At 40.5% G+C, this 16,601-nt stretch overlaps 2 protein-coding genes across 2 annotated transcripts; both read right to left on the bottom strand.

The window, feature by feature from the left end:
• Nucleotides 1-6,964: 6,964 nt before the first annotated feature.
• On the bottom strand, nt 6,965-7,903 carry LOC129688504 (olfactory receptor 51G2). The gene has a single exon (XM_055623371.1). The coding sequence runs from the start codon at nt 7,901-7,903 to the stop codon at nt 6,965-6,967; it is 939 nt and encodes a 312-aa protein (XP_055479346.1).
• Nucleotides 7,904-15,149: 7,246 nt separating this feature from the next.
• Nucleotides 15,150-16,109, bottom strand: LOC129688725 (olfactory receptor 51G1). The gene has a single exon (XM_055623689.1). It carries the CDS (start codon nt 16,107-16,109, stop codon nt 15,150-15,152), a length of 960 nt encoding a protein of 319 aa, XP_055479664.1.
• Nucleotides 16,110-16,601: the final 492 nt, after the last annotated feature.

Raw genomic sequence — 16,601 nt, forward strand, 5'->3', positions numbered from 1 at the left:
TCTCAGGTGACTGCATACTAAGCACAGCGTCATGGAGAAAGACTGAAACAGGAAGCCAGCAGGCTGTTTACTAATCAAAGGTAAGTTGAAGGATGACAACACTTGTGTGGGTGAATTATACCTGTGTGTAAGTTTGTACTTTACACAAGGTTCAGTCATCAAACTGTGAGGCTCTCTCCTTTACAGACATGCAGCTCTAATGCGCATCATGCATTGATACCCACTGCTATGCTCTTGGTTTATGTTTAAAGTTAGCCCTCATTTAAGATCTTAGACTAGCTCTCAGTAACTGATACTAGAATTCCTGTCTCCACACATTCATCTGCATCATTTATGGATGCTCTGCTCTAGATCAACATTTCTGTCTTGTACTTTGGGCAACATGAATATGCCATTATGCTTGTTAACTTACGTCTTAGCCTCTGGTCTGGTAGACTCTGCAGGGTTAAATTTGTTTTCTAGTACATCAAAAACAATCATACATCACATGGCTAAATGCAATAGACATATTTTCACCCTCTAGTCACTTATCCTAAAACACATAAGCTGAACAGGGCTAAATCAAAGAGCAGACACACCCAGGTTTCTTTCTGAGGTCACTGAGAAAAAGTTCTTCCTCACCTTTCCCAGCTTCTAGACATCATCTGCATTTCAGAACATATGGACGACACTTCCTCTAGCCTCAAAACAAACGGCACTGCACCTCAGCGTGCCTTCAACACAGCCCGTAGCTGCGTTTCCAACACTGGCCGCTGTCAGAAAACCTCTTAAGGATTTGTATTAATCAAGATCCTGTTCCACGCTCAAGATGTGCTGCTGTAATTGTATCTGCAGAGTAGCTTCTGCAGCATGCAGCAACATATTAATTACTCTAGGAGCTAAGACGTGGGGGTTATTGCATAGTGTTTTTTCTCTTCTTACTCTAAATGTATTGCCTTGGCCTCTTTTTCTACCTTTCAAAGCTTTAGTAGGGGATCATAGTCATGGTTATGATATTCAAATTGAAACTAACACTAAATATGGGTTGGTGAATTTGTGAAAATCATGATAATAAATTAATATTAATGTGCATGACACCTTTCTGAAGGTAACACAGTGATATGAAACTAAAAGAACTTATTGAAAAGGTAAGGGTCATCTTTTTTTTACAAATTGCATTATTTTTTTTCAAGCTTAATATAAGAAAGGTGGAATACCAAATGATGCTAAACATGTATTTGATTTATTGCAATAGTGTATTTTGGAAAACCTCAGAAAGTGTGACCGAACTCCAATGAAAATTTAAACAAATAAAAATCTTAGCTATCTTTATACCATTACAAAACAACAACAACAACCAAAACAAAGAAACACCACCACCACCAACAAAACAACAACAACAACTGTGATTTCAGAACCTCTCAGGAACAACCCCGGAATTCCATAAAACTTTGAGAACTTCTTGTTTCCTAAGTGAATCCAAAGCTTATGAAAGAAATAAAAGAGATTCATGGGTACATAGACAAAAGAGATATTAGTCTCATCTCTCAAGACAATCCACATTATCATAGCAGGAGACAGGAGCTGGCCATCCATTCAGTCATGAGTTTATAGTAGAACTGAGCTGAGGCTCTCAAGGTGATTGTGAGACACAGGCAGGAATTAAAACATCACATCTTCTTATGTGCATGTTTTTGTTTGCTTGTTTTTGCTTTTTGTTTATTTTTTTTGCCTGCATATGATGTCACAAGTTAAAAGTACCCACTCATTCCTCCCAGACAAGTAAGAATGACTTCTAATTACTTAGATAGCTTTCACCAAGCATGATCATTATAAAGCAGTTAGTTGTTTATGACCTAGAAATGAATTCTATGTTTAAAAACAAACAAAAAACAAACAAAAAACAAAGCAGGGCTTGAGATAGTCTTCATTCCTTTCACTCTCTTTCTTCCTTCATGTTCATTTTTTCCTTCTAGGAACCATAGAGATCCTTGTACACGGCTTAATAAATCACAATATTCCTCCACAATGGTGTGTAAACTTTATTAGTCTTATTATATTTTGTTTGTTTTTTTTTTTTTTACAATTTATTGATTTTTATATCCTGTTTTGATGTATAAACCCTTTAATGTCAATTTTCAACTAAATTTCATTGTGCCTACTTGGAAGATATAACCATTTACTTCCATTTCTATTATTACCCTTTGCTCCCAACCAGCACCTTTTCTTTCCAGGATTATTACAATAACCGTTAACTTATTTTCCCTTGCTTCCTCCTATAATCAATTCTATATATACTCTATCCATGGCAGCAATTTTCCAATGATTTTCCACCTCATTTTACTTGAAATGCTAAATTGATCAATGACCTACCTACGTGACATAGAAACAGTACCTCTCTTTCTTGATTTTCTCTTCATTCTAAAGGTATTACATGCATGGCATTGTTCATACAAACCCACTCTAGCTCCAGATTTTCCACATAATCTTCTGTACATTTAGAACCTGTACCCCTTCACAATAGCTTCCTGCCATGTGCCACATATCCTTAAATATTTCCTTCTCAGTGAAGATTTCCTCGTTCTTTACAAAATTCAACCTTCTAGAGCATTTCTTACTCAACTTTTAACATTTCTACCGTTGTTTGCTTTTTTTATTAAGATTCATGTTTATTGGTTACCTAACCCTATCAGACGCTCTCAAGGGTAGAGTCTTGTCTGCTTTGTCCACTACTTATTCATAAATCCAGGAAAACTGGTTGGTGTGAGTAGACACTTAATATGTGTTAAACGAGCTACCAAATCTATGCAGCCCTTCAAGTGCTCGTTCCCACGAACTCCTGGCTGTTCCTCCAGGCCTCCTCCTCCTTTCAGCCTACCACTTTATCACACCTGCAGAACTTTTCCGCATTCTTTCTGTAGTATTTAAGGCCTTGCTCCTGCTAAGGAAAGACTGCCACTGAGATAAAAGCCCAGCCCTGAGTAGTTCTTAGCAAGAATTATATTATAATTAAGTTATAAAATTTTATAAATATATAAAATAATATAATCTTATTTATAATATAAATAACAAAATTTATTGCATTTTGACATTTCTTGCTTTGCTTAGAATACAACACCTCTTCCATTTTACCTGGATCATATCAGCATAATGTACAAAACTCAGCTAAAGATCATTCTTTTTTTCATTTTTTAAATTTTTTTTTAAATTCTTTATTAATACACTTTATTCACTTTGTATCCCCCTTGTGGTTCCCTCCCTCCTCCTGTCCCAATCACTCCCTTCCTCCACCTTCTGCACGCATGCCCCTCCCCAAGTCCACTGATAGGGGAGGTCTTCTTTTCCCTTCTTCTGATCCTAGTCAATTAGGTCTCATCAGGAGTGTCTGCAGTGTCTTCTTCTGTGGCCTGGTAAGGCTGCTTCCCCCTCAGGGGGAGGTAATTAAAGAGCAGGCCAATAAGTTCATGTCAGAGACAGTCCCTGTTCCTATTACAATGGAACCCACTTGGATATTGAACTGCCATGGGCTACATCTGTGCAGGGGTCTTAGGTTATCTCCATTCATAATCCTTGGCTGGAGTATCAGTATCAGGAAAGACCCCTGGGCTCAGATATTTTGGTTCTGTTGCTCTCCTTGTGGAGTTCCTGTCTTCTCCAGATCTTACTATTTCCCACTTCTTTCATAAGATTCCCTGCACTCTGCCCAAAGGTTGCCCATAAGTCTCAGCATCTACATTGATAGTCTGCAGGGCAGAGCCTTTCAGAGGTCCTCTGTGTCAGAGGACCTGACTTGTTCCCTCTTTTCTCCTTCTTCTGATGTCCATCCTCTTTGCCTTTCTGGATAGGAACTGAGCATTTTAGCAAGAGCCCTCCCTCTTGATTAGTTTCTATAGATGTACAGATTTTTTGTAGGTTTATCCTATATTATATGTCTATATGAGTGAGTATATACCGTGTGCATCTTTCTGCTTCTGGGTTAGCTCACTCAGGATGATGTTTTCCAGATCCCACCATTTACCTGCAAATTTCATGATTTCCTTGTTTTTTATTGCTGTGTAATATTCCATTGTGTAAATGTACCACAATTTGTGCATCCATTCTTCCACTGAGGGGCATCTGGGCTGTTTCCAGCTTCTGGCTATTACAAATAAGGCTGCTACAAACATGGTTGAGCAAATGTCCTTATTGTGTACTTGAGCCTCTTTTGGATATATGCCTAGGAGTGGTAAGGCTGGATCTTGAGGAAGCGCTATTCCTAATTGTCTGAGAAAGCGCCAGATTGCTTTCCAGAGTGGTTGTACAAGTTTACATTCCCACCAGCAGTGGAGGAGGGTTCCCCTTTCTCCACAACCTCTTCAGCATGTGTTGTCTTTTGAGTTTTTGATCTTTGCCATTCTGATGGGTGTAAGGTGAAATCTTAGGGTCGTTTTAATTTGTATTTCCCTGATGGCTAATGAGCTTGAGCATTTCTTTAAGTGTTTCTCTGCCGTTCGATATTCCTCTATTGCGAATCCCCTGTTTAGCTCTGTACTCCATTTTTTATGTTTCAGATAGTCCCACCCATCTACAAATGCCTATCTAGAAAGCCAGCCTTGACCCTTGACCCTCAGGGCCATTCCAACCTGTCTTATTTGCTTATCATACATTTTCCATGTTATGTTTGACTTTATGCTTCCATGGTTTTTGTTTGCTTAATAAATGAAAGAAACTGAAATTTATTGTAAGTAGAAAAAAATCTGCTAAGAATTTCCTTTGGAACTTTTTTTTTAAGTTGTAAATTTAGAAACCTCAGTGTGCCCCAATCCTTTTATTTTTCTAGTTGGAAGATAAAAATTATACATATTTAGCACATTGGTATTATTTTAAAGAGTGCATACATTGTGAAATAGCTAAATTTAACATGCATTGATTTGCCTATGTTTTTGTTAAGAACACTCAGTATCTATTCTTAGAAATTGTCATGTAAATGTAGACAGCTTTGCAAGATGGAAATTTTTAGCTACAATTAGATCAAATAAGCCTACTGTAATTACCCAAGTCATACAGAAGCCTGAGCCTTCTGAACACACAGCTCTTTAATTCATTGTAAGGTATCAGAGGGTGTAGTTCATTGTACTTGTGGTACTGGAATCACAAATCCAAATACAAGTCTTCATAAACATAGAGTTGCATTGTGGAACGACATCAAGCCTCAGAAATTTCAATTGCTTCATGTTCCTGTGAAGTTGTGTGTTTCCTGACACATATAATACAAAGCACTTACAGTGTTCCATCCCAGATGAGGGAGAGGAAACTGCCATCGCGATGTAAAGTAAGTAAATAAATAAAATTTAAAATAATCTCACATTTCATACTGTTTTCTATACACTGATGTTCTTGGCTTTCTCACATGCTTAAATTACATATATGGAAGTTATTGTAGAAGAGGCTTTTTCATGATAGAAAAGATGAGGCTCTGGTGGTGAGTGCCGTGTGCGTGTGTGTGTGTGACCAGTGTGAGAGAAACGTCCCCCACACACCTCTCACAGGGAGCTCTGTGTTTAGGGGTCATTATTTGAATTCTGTATTATGTACTGATGTGTAGGAGCATGTCATACCCATGCTTTCCTTTAGGTGCTCTAAAATCCCCTTCGCAGCTTCGTATAAGTTCCATTTTTCTCCATAAATATCTCCAATCGAAATCCACAAATATTCTATTAATATATATATATATATTTTTTTTCAGAAAATAGCTTCTAATCTCTAGCAATGCATTGGCAGAATCATGGTGCACCAATCAAAGGACATAATAAATAGTTTTTATTTGTTCATTTAATTTTGACCATTCTGATGTCCTCTATGACTGATCTTTTTCCACTTACCTTTCCTTGTTCTGAACTTTTCCCAGACATACAAGGGAACAGCACCAGCAGCAACAACAATGACAAAAAAAACATACCTCAGACCTGGAGGGACGTCTCAGCGATAAACAGCACTCACAACTTAATTCAGATCCCAACACCCAAGTAAGAAGAGGAGCGTCTCATGAACAGCCTCAACTGCAGCTCTGAGGGACTTGATGCCCTTTGTACATGCAGGAACATACACGTGCATGCACACTCTCACTGTCTATCTCACACAGATAAATATATATAAAATTTAAAAGTTAAAACGAATTAATTCCCTGGATACACTGTTATTTTTCATCTCTTCTCAGCTTCGCACAAGCTGTTCCAGCAACTCAGAATATTAGCCTCTCCCTTCCACAATCTTAATAGCCAAACTATCACATGTCGTCTAAGGTGATTATTATGTCACTGTAAAGAGAGCTTTCTTTATCCTCTCTTTCCTGAAGTGGCCCCTGATTGAAGAACATTTCTCTTTACTGCTATTCATCCTAGTTACATTTTACTTTAAGCAACAAAATTAAAAACTGATCCAAACTTTAGTGTCTTATAATTTTCTTTTGTTTACAAATATGCATTAGGATTAGACTCACACTAGAATTGATTCCTTTACTGATTGCTTACTGGAAAGGCTAGAAAGATGAGGGCTGGAATGATATGAATTACTGTAACTCACGGGTGTGGATTGATTTAATTAATGCTCTCATATGAGCTGGGCGTTTTGGACAGAAATTCTACATATGGTTTCTTCATGGAATTTAGTCTTCTCTGTGTGGTGGTTGGGTTCCACAAGCAGACATTAAGCAGAACATTTACAAATAAAGTTAGAAATGAATGAATAAAAGAAGAGAACAAGTGGACCTTTTGTCTTGATGTTAAGAAATTTCATTTCTTGAACAGAAAGTAACATTAGCCATATTCTGCTGAAAATTTTTGGAAATTATGATTTACCATACTATTCTGTATTATATCCTTCCATATTCATCTGTGAAAACGTTAACTATGTAATCAATTTGTTTAACCTTCTATATCTGTGGAGGAAACAAATAATTATCTCCTCTACTTAAGCATTGGCAGAGATGGCAAATTTATGAACTGATCTAGTTACAAAAAGCATGGGTTACCCTATCCCGGATCTGTTTGGTTTTGACACTGTAGACAATGGGGTTCATCACAGGAGGGAAGAGAAGATACACAAAGCCCATGACCACCTGAACCAGATGGGGTGCCTGCTTCCCAAAGCGGTGGATTACAGACAAGCCGATCATGGGCGTGTAGAACAGAAGCACAGCACAGATGTGTGAAACACACGTATTGAGAGCTTTGAGCCTTTCCGCCCGAGAGGCAATAGACAGCACAGTGCGCAGGATGAGTGCATAGGAGAAGAGGATGAGCAGAGAGTCCACCCCCACTGTAGAAACAATGACGAACATGCCGTAGACGCTGTTTGCCTTGATGTCTGCACAGGCCAATTTCATCACTTCTTGGTGGAGACAATAGGAATGTGAGAGAACTAGGGAGCCACAGTAAGGGAATCGTTTGAGCATAAAAGGCAATGGGAAAATGAGCGCAACGCTACGTCCCAGAGAAGCCAGACCTATTCTCCCTATTACCGTGTGGGTAAGAATGGAAGCGTAATGCAGCGGGCGACAGATGGCCACAAAGCGATCAAAGGCCATAGAGAGAAGCACAGAGGACTCCAAAAAGGACAAGCAGTGAATGAAAAAAAGCTGGGCAAAGCAAGCATCATGACTAATGTCTCGTGCTCCCACCCAAAAGATGCCCAGCACGGTAGGAAGGGTGCAAAGAGAGAGACCCAGGTCTGTCAGAGCGAGCATGGACAGGAAGAGGTACATAGGCTCGTGGAGTGAGGGCTCTGTCTTAATGATGAAGAGAACTGTGCAGTTACCCAGGATGGAAACCAGGTACATCAGGCACAGGGGGAGGGAGACCCAGATGTGCATGTGTTCCAGCCCTGGGATACCACTCAGCAAGAAAGTGGAGGACATGCTTCCATTTCCCAAGGGTCCTGGTGTCATGGTACGTGGAGACGACTCCTGAAACGAATCATAGAAATGTTAGTGACGGATTGAAACTGGCAAAACTGAAATACAAAACCAGAGAGATTAGAAGCAAATAATCCTAGAATGTGTTCAATCTTCTTCATTTGTTGAATAAACAAATAATTACCTCCTCTATTCAAAGCATTGGCAGAGAGCAAATTTATGAACTGATCTAGTTACAAAAGACATGGGTTGCCCATGGGACCTGTATAGTTCCCTCAAAAAATTAGAGATTATTTTAGTCTTTTTTTTTTTTTCTGATTTCCTCTTTTTATTGAAACAGGGTCTCATGTGTGCCAGGCTAGCCTCAAACTTTCTACATAGCTGATGATGACTTTGACTAATTCATAATTTTGCCTCACCTCTGCAGTTCTGAAATTATGGGCATGAACCACATTGCTCTTTTAATTAATGTCTTTTTGAAAATAATATTTTGCAGTCTCACAGTTTCAGTGAGTAGCAAAGACACAGTAGTAAAAGGGCTTTTTATGAACCTGTACAACTTCTAAGAGCTGAAGTAGAGAAGTTATATTGTTGATGAAGTTCCTTTCCCCTTTCACTCTGCTCTGGTTTTCAGACTGGCCTTTTTAACCCATGGATTTTTACTTCTCGAACCTATGAACTATTGCTATATTCTTAGACTAGTTGGTCTTGGCTCTTGAGGTGAAGCAATCCTATTTCTTTGAGTTCATGATTGAAAGTTAAAACTGGAATGTAGCTTCTTAAAGACGCTAAACAACAAGGAGGACCCTAAGGAAGATGCTTAATCCTCATTCAGAAGGGCAAAAAGGATAGACATCAGAAGTAGGAGAAGACAAGGAACAGGACAGGAGCCTTCCACAGAGGACATCTGAAAGACTCTACCCACCAGGGTATCAAAGGAGATACTGAGATTCATAGCCAAACTTCGGTCAGAGTGCCAGAAACCTTAGGGAAGAAGAGGGAGATAGAAAGACCTGAGAAATAAGGATCTCCACAAGGAGATCAACAGAGCCAAAATACCTAGGTCCAGGGGAACCTGCAGGGACCCATACTCCAACCAAGGACCATGCATGGAGAGGATCTAGACCCCTTGTTCAACGGAAGCCCATTGGCTCTCAGTTTCCAAGTGGATTCTCTAATAAGGGGCACAGGGACTGTTTCTGACATGAACTCAGTGGCAGGCTTTTTGATCACCTCCCCCTGTGGGGGAGTGCAGCTTTGCCAGGCCACTGAAGAAGACAATGCAGGTAGCCTTAATGAGACCTGATAAGCTAAGGTCAGACAGAAGGGGAGGAGGTCCTTCCCTTTCAGTGGACTAGGGAAAGGAGAAGAGGGAGGATGGGTGGGACTGGGGGGAGATGAGGGAGGGGGCTGCAGTGCGGATACAAAGTGAATAAATTGCAATAAATAAATACATAAGTAAAATAAAATTAAAAAAGAAAACATGGAATGTGGCATCATCTTTTCTTGGTTCTGAATAGCTGTAATACTTTTCTGTCACATAAATGATAATTTAGTGACAGACATCAGTAGTTAGCATAAAACAGAAGACCTGCTAGACCTTTAAAAATACTGCATCTTTATCAAATCTAACAAACTGATGCTGAAGTTATCAGTTTGGAGCCACTGTGCTATGTTCTCCAGACTTTGCTACTACACAATTAGTTCACATTATACATTAAAGTTAACTTAGAAAAACAGCAGCATAAACTTACTTGTCAGGGACAATAACCCTTCAGTTCCTGAAGCTTTGTTAGTTGAAGCCTGTTGAGGCAGATTGAGTTGATGCTTTTCATGAAAGTGGCCCCTGTTAGGCAGCTCATGCTCCAACAGATGTCTCTATAAGCACGTGTACAAAGAGCATTGATTAGATTCAAATGGACTATGATGAAAAGAAATCAAGAAGATGGGAGGAAGATGTGGCCAAGAAAGGAGGAGATGGATTGGATAAAAGTCCTGAAGCTTCTTTTCCTACTTTTGCAATTCAAGGCAGTAACACTTTCTTGCAAAGCTTTCTAAAATTGTGTTGTGATTATTTGTAGATGGTTCTGGACAAATACTAGTTGTTCATCAGGGATTATATTTACTTCTTTTTCATTCTGCTTCATTTTATCTCCAAAAATATATATTGCTTGTTTCTAATTTTTTAGTTTTGGGTTTTCCTCACTCAGAATTTTTAAGCCATTCATTTTTTTGAAAAGCACATACATGTATATAACGTGTTAATGATCATATCAACTCCTATATCACATATCTGCCCAGCAATAGAGCTCAAATTAAAACTTAAATCCCCAGATCAAAAATGTACATAATAAAAACTGAAAAATATATCAGAGAACATATTCCGGTAGCTGTGCAGCAGCTCAGAATGGGTTGAGGACAAATAAAAGAACAAAACAAACAAAAAAAAAACCCCATACAAATATCATAAGTTTTCCATTCCTACCTTTTATTTGTTGCAAGCTGAAGTCAGATACTCTTTGGAGTTAGAAACTGTTCTTGCTGAAAATGGAGAGGGGGTGGGTCTGTAGAGAAAGGAAGTGTGGGGTAGGAGTGGGGGAAGGGAACCTTGTTGGAACGTACTGTAGGAGAGAAGAATCTATTTGCAATTAAAAATGTTCCTGTCATTGTAAATGCGTAGCACTGAATAGAAATAAGCAAACATGATAGAGGTAAGTTGGAATGGGGGAATAGAAATAAAATAAAAAGGTCAAGATACATTAACTTTAGAATGAATGTCTTTTAGCTTGGTGTTCAGTGGGGACTGGGACCTTAGTAAGGCAAATTAGAATCTCATGGGACCGTTGTCAGAGTGTGCATTTTTCATCTAAGGTGGGGGGGGGTTTCATTGCTTGATTATTTCTAAAATTGTTGCTATAGTTAAGGTTAGAGATTTCTTTCTGATGAAATTTAGCAACTTGAAAGGCTTCTATCATTGCTACTCTGTGTCTGCTCAACGAGTAATCATTTCATGTCACAGAAAAGATTTTTCTTTCAGGAGGCCGTAAGTGTCTTTACTGTTACAAGAGAGAAGGCAACTTCTTGAGCAGAAACTAAGGGAGAGGACGGAGTGTTATCTGCTTTCTGAGCTAGCGTTTGAGATCATAAATGGGATTTCACAGTTATGAAGACCTGGCTACAGCAGCTATCATCTTCAGCAGACATCCTTGCATGCTTTTTGTGGTCAAACCCCTGTTTTCTGCCTCTCCAAACCCCAAGGTGAGTTTTCCATGGTCTCTTCTTAGTGATGCAACCAAACACTAACCACATATCTACTGGACTGACTCATCACGTACCAATGTTTGGTCCAGAGGCTGCAGACCTCCCACCAAGGAAGAAGCAGCTGAAACTAGGGGCCATGAACTTAGAGACTTGAGGCTGCATATGGAAATCTCTGATTTTAAGTAACTGAGCTGCTACTGAGACAACTTCAATTGCCTTTAATCAACTTCCCACTGATACTGGGTTCTTGGGCCTCATTTTCTCAGACTTTGGAAGGGAAAGAAAAGTGAGCAGTGAATGGAGGGTTCTTATGATGTGAGCATCTCAGTGTGTGCCAGACACTTGGACCTGACCCTCTAGGATGTTGAGAAAGTTTTGCACATTCTCCACATTTCCAGCAAAGCAACGTAGGTGTTGCTGATAATACTTTATGCATGAAAGGGCGCACTGCAACTTGGATACATGGAATATGGTAATGGGTGTGTGCTAAGGATAGGTATGCACATGGGATATCTATAAAGGACAGGGTTGCTATAAAGAGGAAGAGTAGGAGAGAGACTTAACCGGAGAAGGGTAAAGGGTAACACAGAAGAGGAGTCAGGCAGGAATGATAAAAACATTAAGGATGTTTGGAAAGGGGTAAACATTTTATAAGCTTATTTACAACTATATTATTCACATAAAATGGAGTTATTCCACACGTGGAGATAATGTTTCACTCAAGAGTCATGAACTAACAAATACCCAGTGCCAGAAAAGGAAAGCTCCATTCAGTTGTTGGTCAGAGGGGTCTAAGGCACACGGAACTACACGGGCTATTGCCATTTCTCATGGTTGGTAAGTCCCTATTGCTGAGACTCCACAAATGCTGGACAAAGGTCTTGGGGAAACTGCACTTGCCCTGAACTGGAAGACTTCCTTGAGGACTACCTTTTTATGAACGAGAAGATGCTATACAAGTTGTCAACAGAAAAATAATCAATAGTCATGTCAAGTGGTAAAGTCCCTATAAACCATAATAATGACCACCCAGGAAGAGACTCTCAATGGTGCAATAGCGACTCTAACATCTTGGAGCTAAACAACAGCTATCTAAATGCACCAAATGTCTGTTAAGTGCTCATGCCTGGCACTGGGTACTGTAAACTGAGCCAACTACCCATGCCTGGGGAGGTCATAGACCCTAGAGGAGAGCCTACTACTGCCATTTTCCTAAATAAATGTATAGTTTCTAACTGGATTCTAATTATCTATCTTTCTACTTACATATAAGTACAGCTCCCACTTCTCATCAAAAGAGCATCCGTTGAACTGCTTTTGAAGCAGTTGGAGGCTACTACAAAGAACTATAACTACTCAAAACGTAGAGAACAAATGACTGAAATGTCTAGCCCCATCTGCTAATTCAACCTGTCAATCTGGAACCTGGGGTCTGCATCTCCTCTGTAGGGAATCCAGGCACTGATGCATTCAGGTGCAGGACACAAAGGAATGAAGGTCAGCCAGGCAGGTGGGTTTGCAGGATCTCAGTCCAGTGGTGAAGGCCCAGAGAGAGAAAGCCTTCTCTGATACAGATCTTTTAGCATCTCAGCTCTTTTACAGCCCTTTGAGTGTCACAGCTCTCCTGGGGATACAGCAACAAAGCTTTTCCAGTGATGTGGCAGCACTTTCTTGGATGAAATAAGGGCTATATAAATCTTGGGGAGGTGGGTAGGGGAGTTCAGGGAGTGAACATTATTGGCTGCAGCTGAGGTGCTGGGAATGCTTCATTTGCATGGAGAGGAATTCCAGGTGCTATGCTTCTTCCTGATTACCTTGAGAATTGTGAGGGTGGGGGCCACATGCCCTGTGTGGCCAGGGCATGCAGGCACAGAACAGGGAGGGAGCCATTCTTACTTTTACTGGTCTCAAGATTGAGATTTTTCAGGGTTTGGACCTCATTCTAGCTCCATACTGGTTAGTCTGGTAACACCGTTCATATTCCCCCAAACAACCCTCCTATCTAAGGCTCAGAGAACAGTGTGGAAGAAAGGGATAGAAAGATTCTAAGAGACAAAAGATGCTTTTTGCTAGATTGTGTCTTGTAGACCTGAGAGAGATGATGAACCCAGACAATATCGATGACATATTTGCAGAGGGTTAGATATAAAGATCGTGGCCAGAGGGCATGCACAGCATGCACATAGACGGGTCCCATCTCCAGAGCTATTAAAAAGAAGAAGAGGAGAAATAAGGTAAATATACGAAACACGTGTGCATGAAGTCAGCGGGACTTCATATGTCATGCAGGACACTCTGAGCAAGAATGCAGGAGGTGAGAATGAGGATGGCATACATTCCAAGCATGCAGCCCAAGTTACAGGGACTTTACTGGAACTGAGAGTTTCAGAGTTGCCTACGTTCATGTGAATTTGGTGTAGGCAGAGAGAAGGGTGTTTTCTTGTAAGAAAGGGATTACTTTATATTAGGGAGGACAACATAAGCTTTGGACTCTAAGCAGCCTTATCTCTGGAATTCTGGCAACAATGAGCATGGAGTATGTCTCAAATGGTGGGAAGTGATCACTTGATGGTCTTAGGTCATTATGAAAAGTGAAGAACCAGGTAGCACAGATAAAGAAAAACTCATTCATCAGGCATTTGCAGTAATTACATGCGGATTGAGCAGAAGGCAGTTGGGTGGAATCCATCAGGCTGTGTATTCACAGGAATCTAGATATTTTAAGTGCTTAGCTCTACCTTTGTCTTTGCTGCTGCCTGTGCCTGTGTTTACCATGTAAACATGATTTGATTACTCTCATAGTTTTCTCTTTTGTTGCCTTCTGAACGTGGAGAAACTTAAACTCAAAACTGATCCCGTTTTAAATGCAGTGAACCTTGTAGAATTGCTAGTTTTCTCTCCTTTCTCCTCATAGTAAAATGTGACATCTTTCTGTTTATCTCATAACAGCTTCTTTTTTTTTTATACCCAGAATTATACTAATACCACTAGACAGAAAGAGAAAGTTAACCAAACCGTTTTGGTTCTCATGACTTTAACTGAAGTACTAGGAGATGAAAATTTGTCCTGTGTCAGAATATGAAGTGTCATAGTTGGTGCTTATGTGTTTGGACAAACATGATAATAGACAAACTATTTCACACAAACCGGACAACAGGGACACAAGTAACAGAGGCTAAGAAGAACAGTAGTGTGCACGTATGTTTGAGAGAGAGAGAGGTAAAGAGAGAGTATCACTGATTTGGCTAGATTCGGAGGATAGACATATCTTCCAGAGAACAAAAATGTTTATTTTCAACTGCTCATCTTTGTTGTACTTTCACTGGCTAAAGGTAGAAGTCAAGTTGCTTGAGTATTTACTTACCGTGAGGGATAAGCCCTTGTTTCCAGGACCTCATCTGAAGATCACCCGTGAACAGATCTTACACTGATTTAACTTGTTATCTTTCCTCAAGATTTGAGGGTATCTGTACTCTTGCTTAATTTGGTGCATGCGTGCATGTACCTGTATGTGTATGTATAAGAAGTATCCTAATGATTGGTCATCACTGTGGGTATGGATACAAACACGTACAAATGAATAAAATTTATCATCATAAGGAGACAGTAAAATATGTAAAAATGTAAATTTAAGAAGAACCATTAATTAAATTCCATAGCCAAGAAAGGATTAAAAGAGGAAACATGTATGCTAATTTGGATTTTCTCAAATTATAAACATTGGTATGCATTGAGACTTATTGTCAGACACAGTGCTAGATATTTCCATGAATATTCTCATTTGATCTTTGCTACATTCCCATAGGAAAGGAAGGTATTATATTTATTTTATGTTCTTTCGATTGTGAAAACTTAAGATCTAGAGAGGCAGGTAACTCCCTCAAGGTCACACAGACTCTCAGTTGCACACTAACTATTTTTATTGTTCTTAATAAGTGAGAGCATAATATTTTCCCACCGCAGAGCTGGAGCAATGATGGCCTATATGGCCAAACTTACCCTGCAAGTTACCCTATTTCTACTCAAAACACCTAGGTGACTTTACAAACTCAAACTTTTTGATGATACGCTGGCGTATTTGCTTGGTCTTGATGCTGTAGACAATGGGGTTCATGAGAGGTGGTACCAACAGATACACATAAGACATCAGAAGGTGCACCATGCGGGGAAGGTGCTCCCCGAAGCGATGCACAAGGGACAAACCAATCATGGGGATGTAGAAGAGCAGCACGGCACAGATGTGGGAGATACAGGTATTGAGGGCGCGAAGGCGCTCCTGACGGGAGGCTTTGCCCAGCACAGCGTGAAGGATAAGGCTGTAGGAGAGGAAGATGAGCAGGGAGTCCACACCCACCGTGCAGGCCACAACAAAGAGCCCGTAGATGTGATTGACAATGATGCTGGAGCAGGCTAGTTTCATGATCTCCAGATGCAGGCAGTAGGCGTGGGCTAGCACGTGCGAGCGGCAGTAGCGGAAACGTTTAAGTAGGAATGGCAGTGGGAGAATGAGGAGCGCGCTTCTCAGCGCCGAGCCCAGCCCCATCTTCACGATTCTTCTGGGTGTCAGGATCGTAGAATACCGCAGTGGGTTGCAAATTGCCACATAGCGGTCAAAGGACATAGACAGCAGAACCGATGACTCCACTAAGGACAAGGTGTGGATGAAGAAGAGCTGAGTAAAGCAGGCAGGGATGCTGATCTCCCTGGCATCAAACCAGAAGATGCCCAGCACAGTGGGCAGCGTGGAGAGGCAAAGGCCCAAGTCTGTGACGGCCAGCATGGCCAGGAAATAGTACATGGGTTCATGGAGGGTGGCATCCGTTCGGATGACATGGAGAATGGTGAGGTTCCCCCAAATAACTGTCAAGTAGATGGAGCAGAAGGGAATGGAGATCCAGCCATGGAGCTCTTCCAGACCTTGAAAGCCTGTTAGGAAGAAAGTGGCTTTCTGGAGGCTGCTATTGTGAAGGACGATCATGGCTTTATAATCTTAGATTCACCAACCTGAGGCATAAAACATACTCCTCATTAGTGAGGGTCAGACTGAAATTTCTCTCATCTAAACGTTCAGGACTAGGGTGTCAAGAAGAGTTTGCAGAGGGGGGACTTCAACTTTTACTTTTTCTAGAGCAGCAGGTGGATGAGCATAACAGATGCTATAGTCTATGGACTCTATGGGCTGTAGCTTTACGTTAGCATGCCCTCTAGTGTTGGTCCAAGATTCAGTGAGATAACCTTATATCTCACTATTTCGGTTTTTATTTTATTATTGTTATTTACAGTTATTCATTTTGTATCCCAGTTGTAGCTCCCTCCCACATCTACTCCCGGTTCCACCCTCCCTCCCTCTTCCTTCCCTATCCTTCTCCCCTAGTCCACTGATAGATGAAGTTCTCCCCTACTGTCTAACTCTAACCTATCAGGTCCCATCAGGACTGCCTGCATCGTCATCCTCTGTGGGCTGACTAGC

The sequence above is a fragment of the Psammomys obesus genome, unplaced genomic scaffold, assembly GCF_907164565.1.
Source record: "Psammomys obesus unplaced genomic scaffold, mPsaObe1.curated_primary_1811, whole genome shotgun sequence".
Classification (NCBI taxonomy): Eukaryota; Metazoa; Chordata; class Mammalia; order Rodentia; family Muridae; genus Psammomys; species Psammomys obesus.

Coding starts and splice junctions, on each gene's coding strand:
- LOC129688725 (XM_055623689.1), bottom strand. CDS start 16,109: ATGATCGTCCTTCACAATAGCAGCCTCCAGAAAGCCACTTTCTTCCTA.
- LOC129688504 (XM_055623371.1), bottom strand. CDS start 7,903: ATGACACCAGGACCCTTGGGAAATGGAAGCATGTCCTCCACTTTCTTG.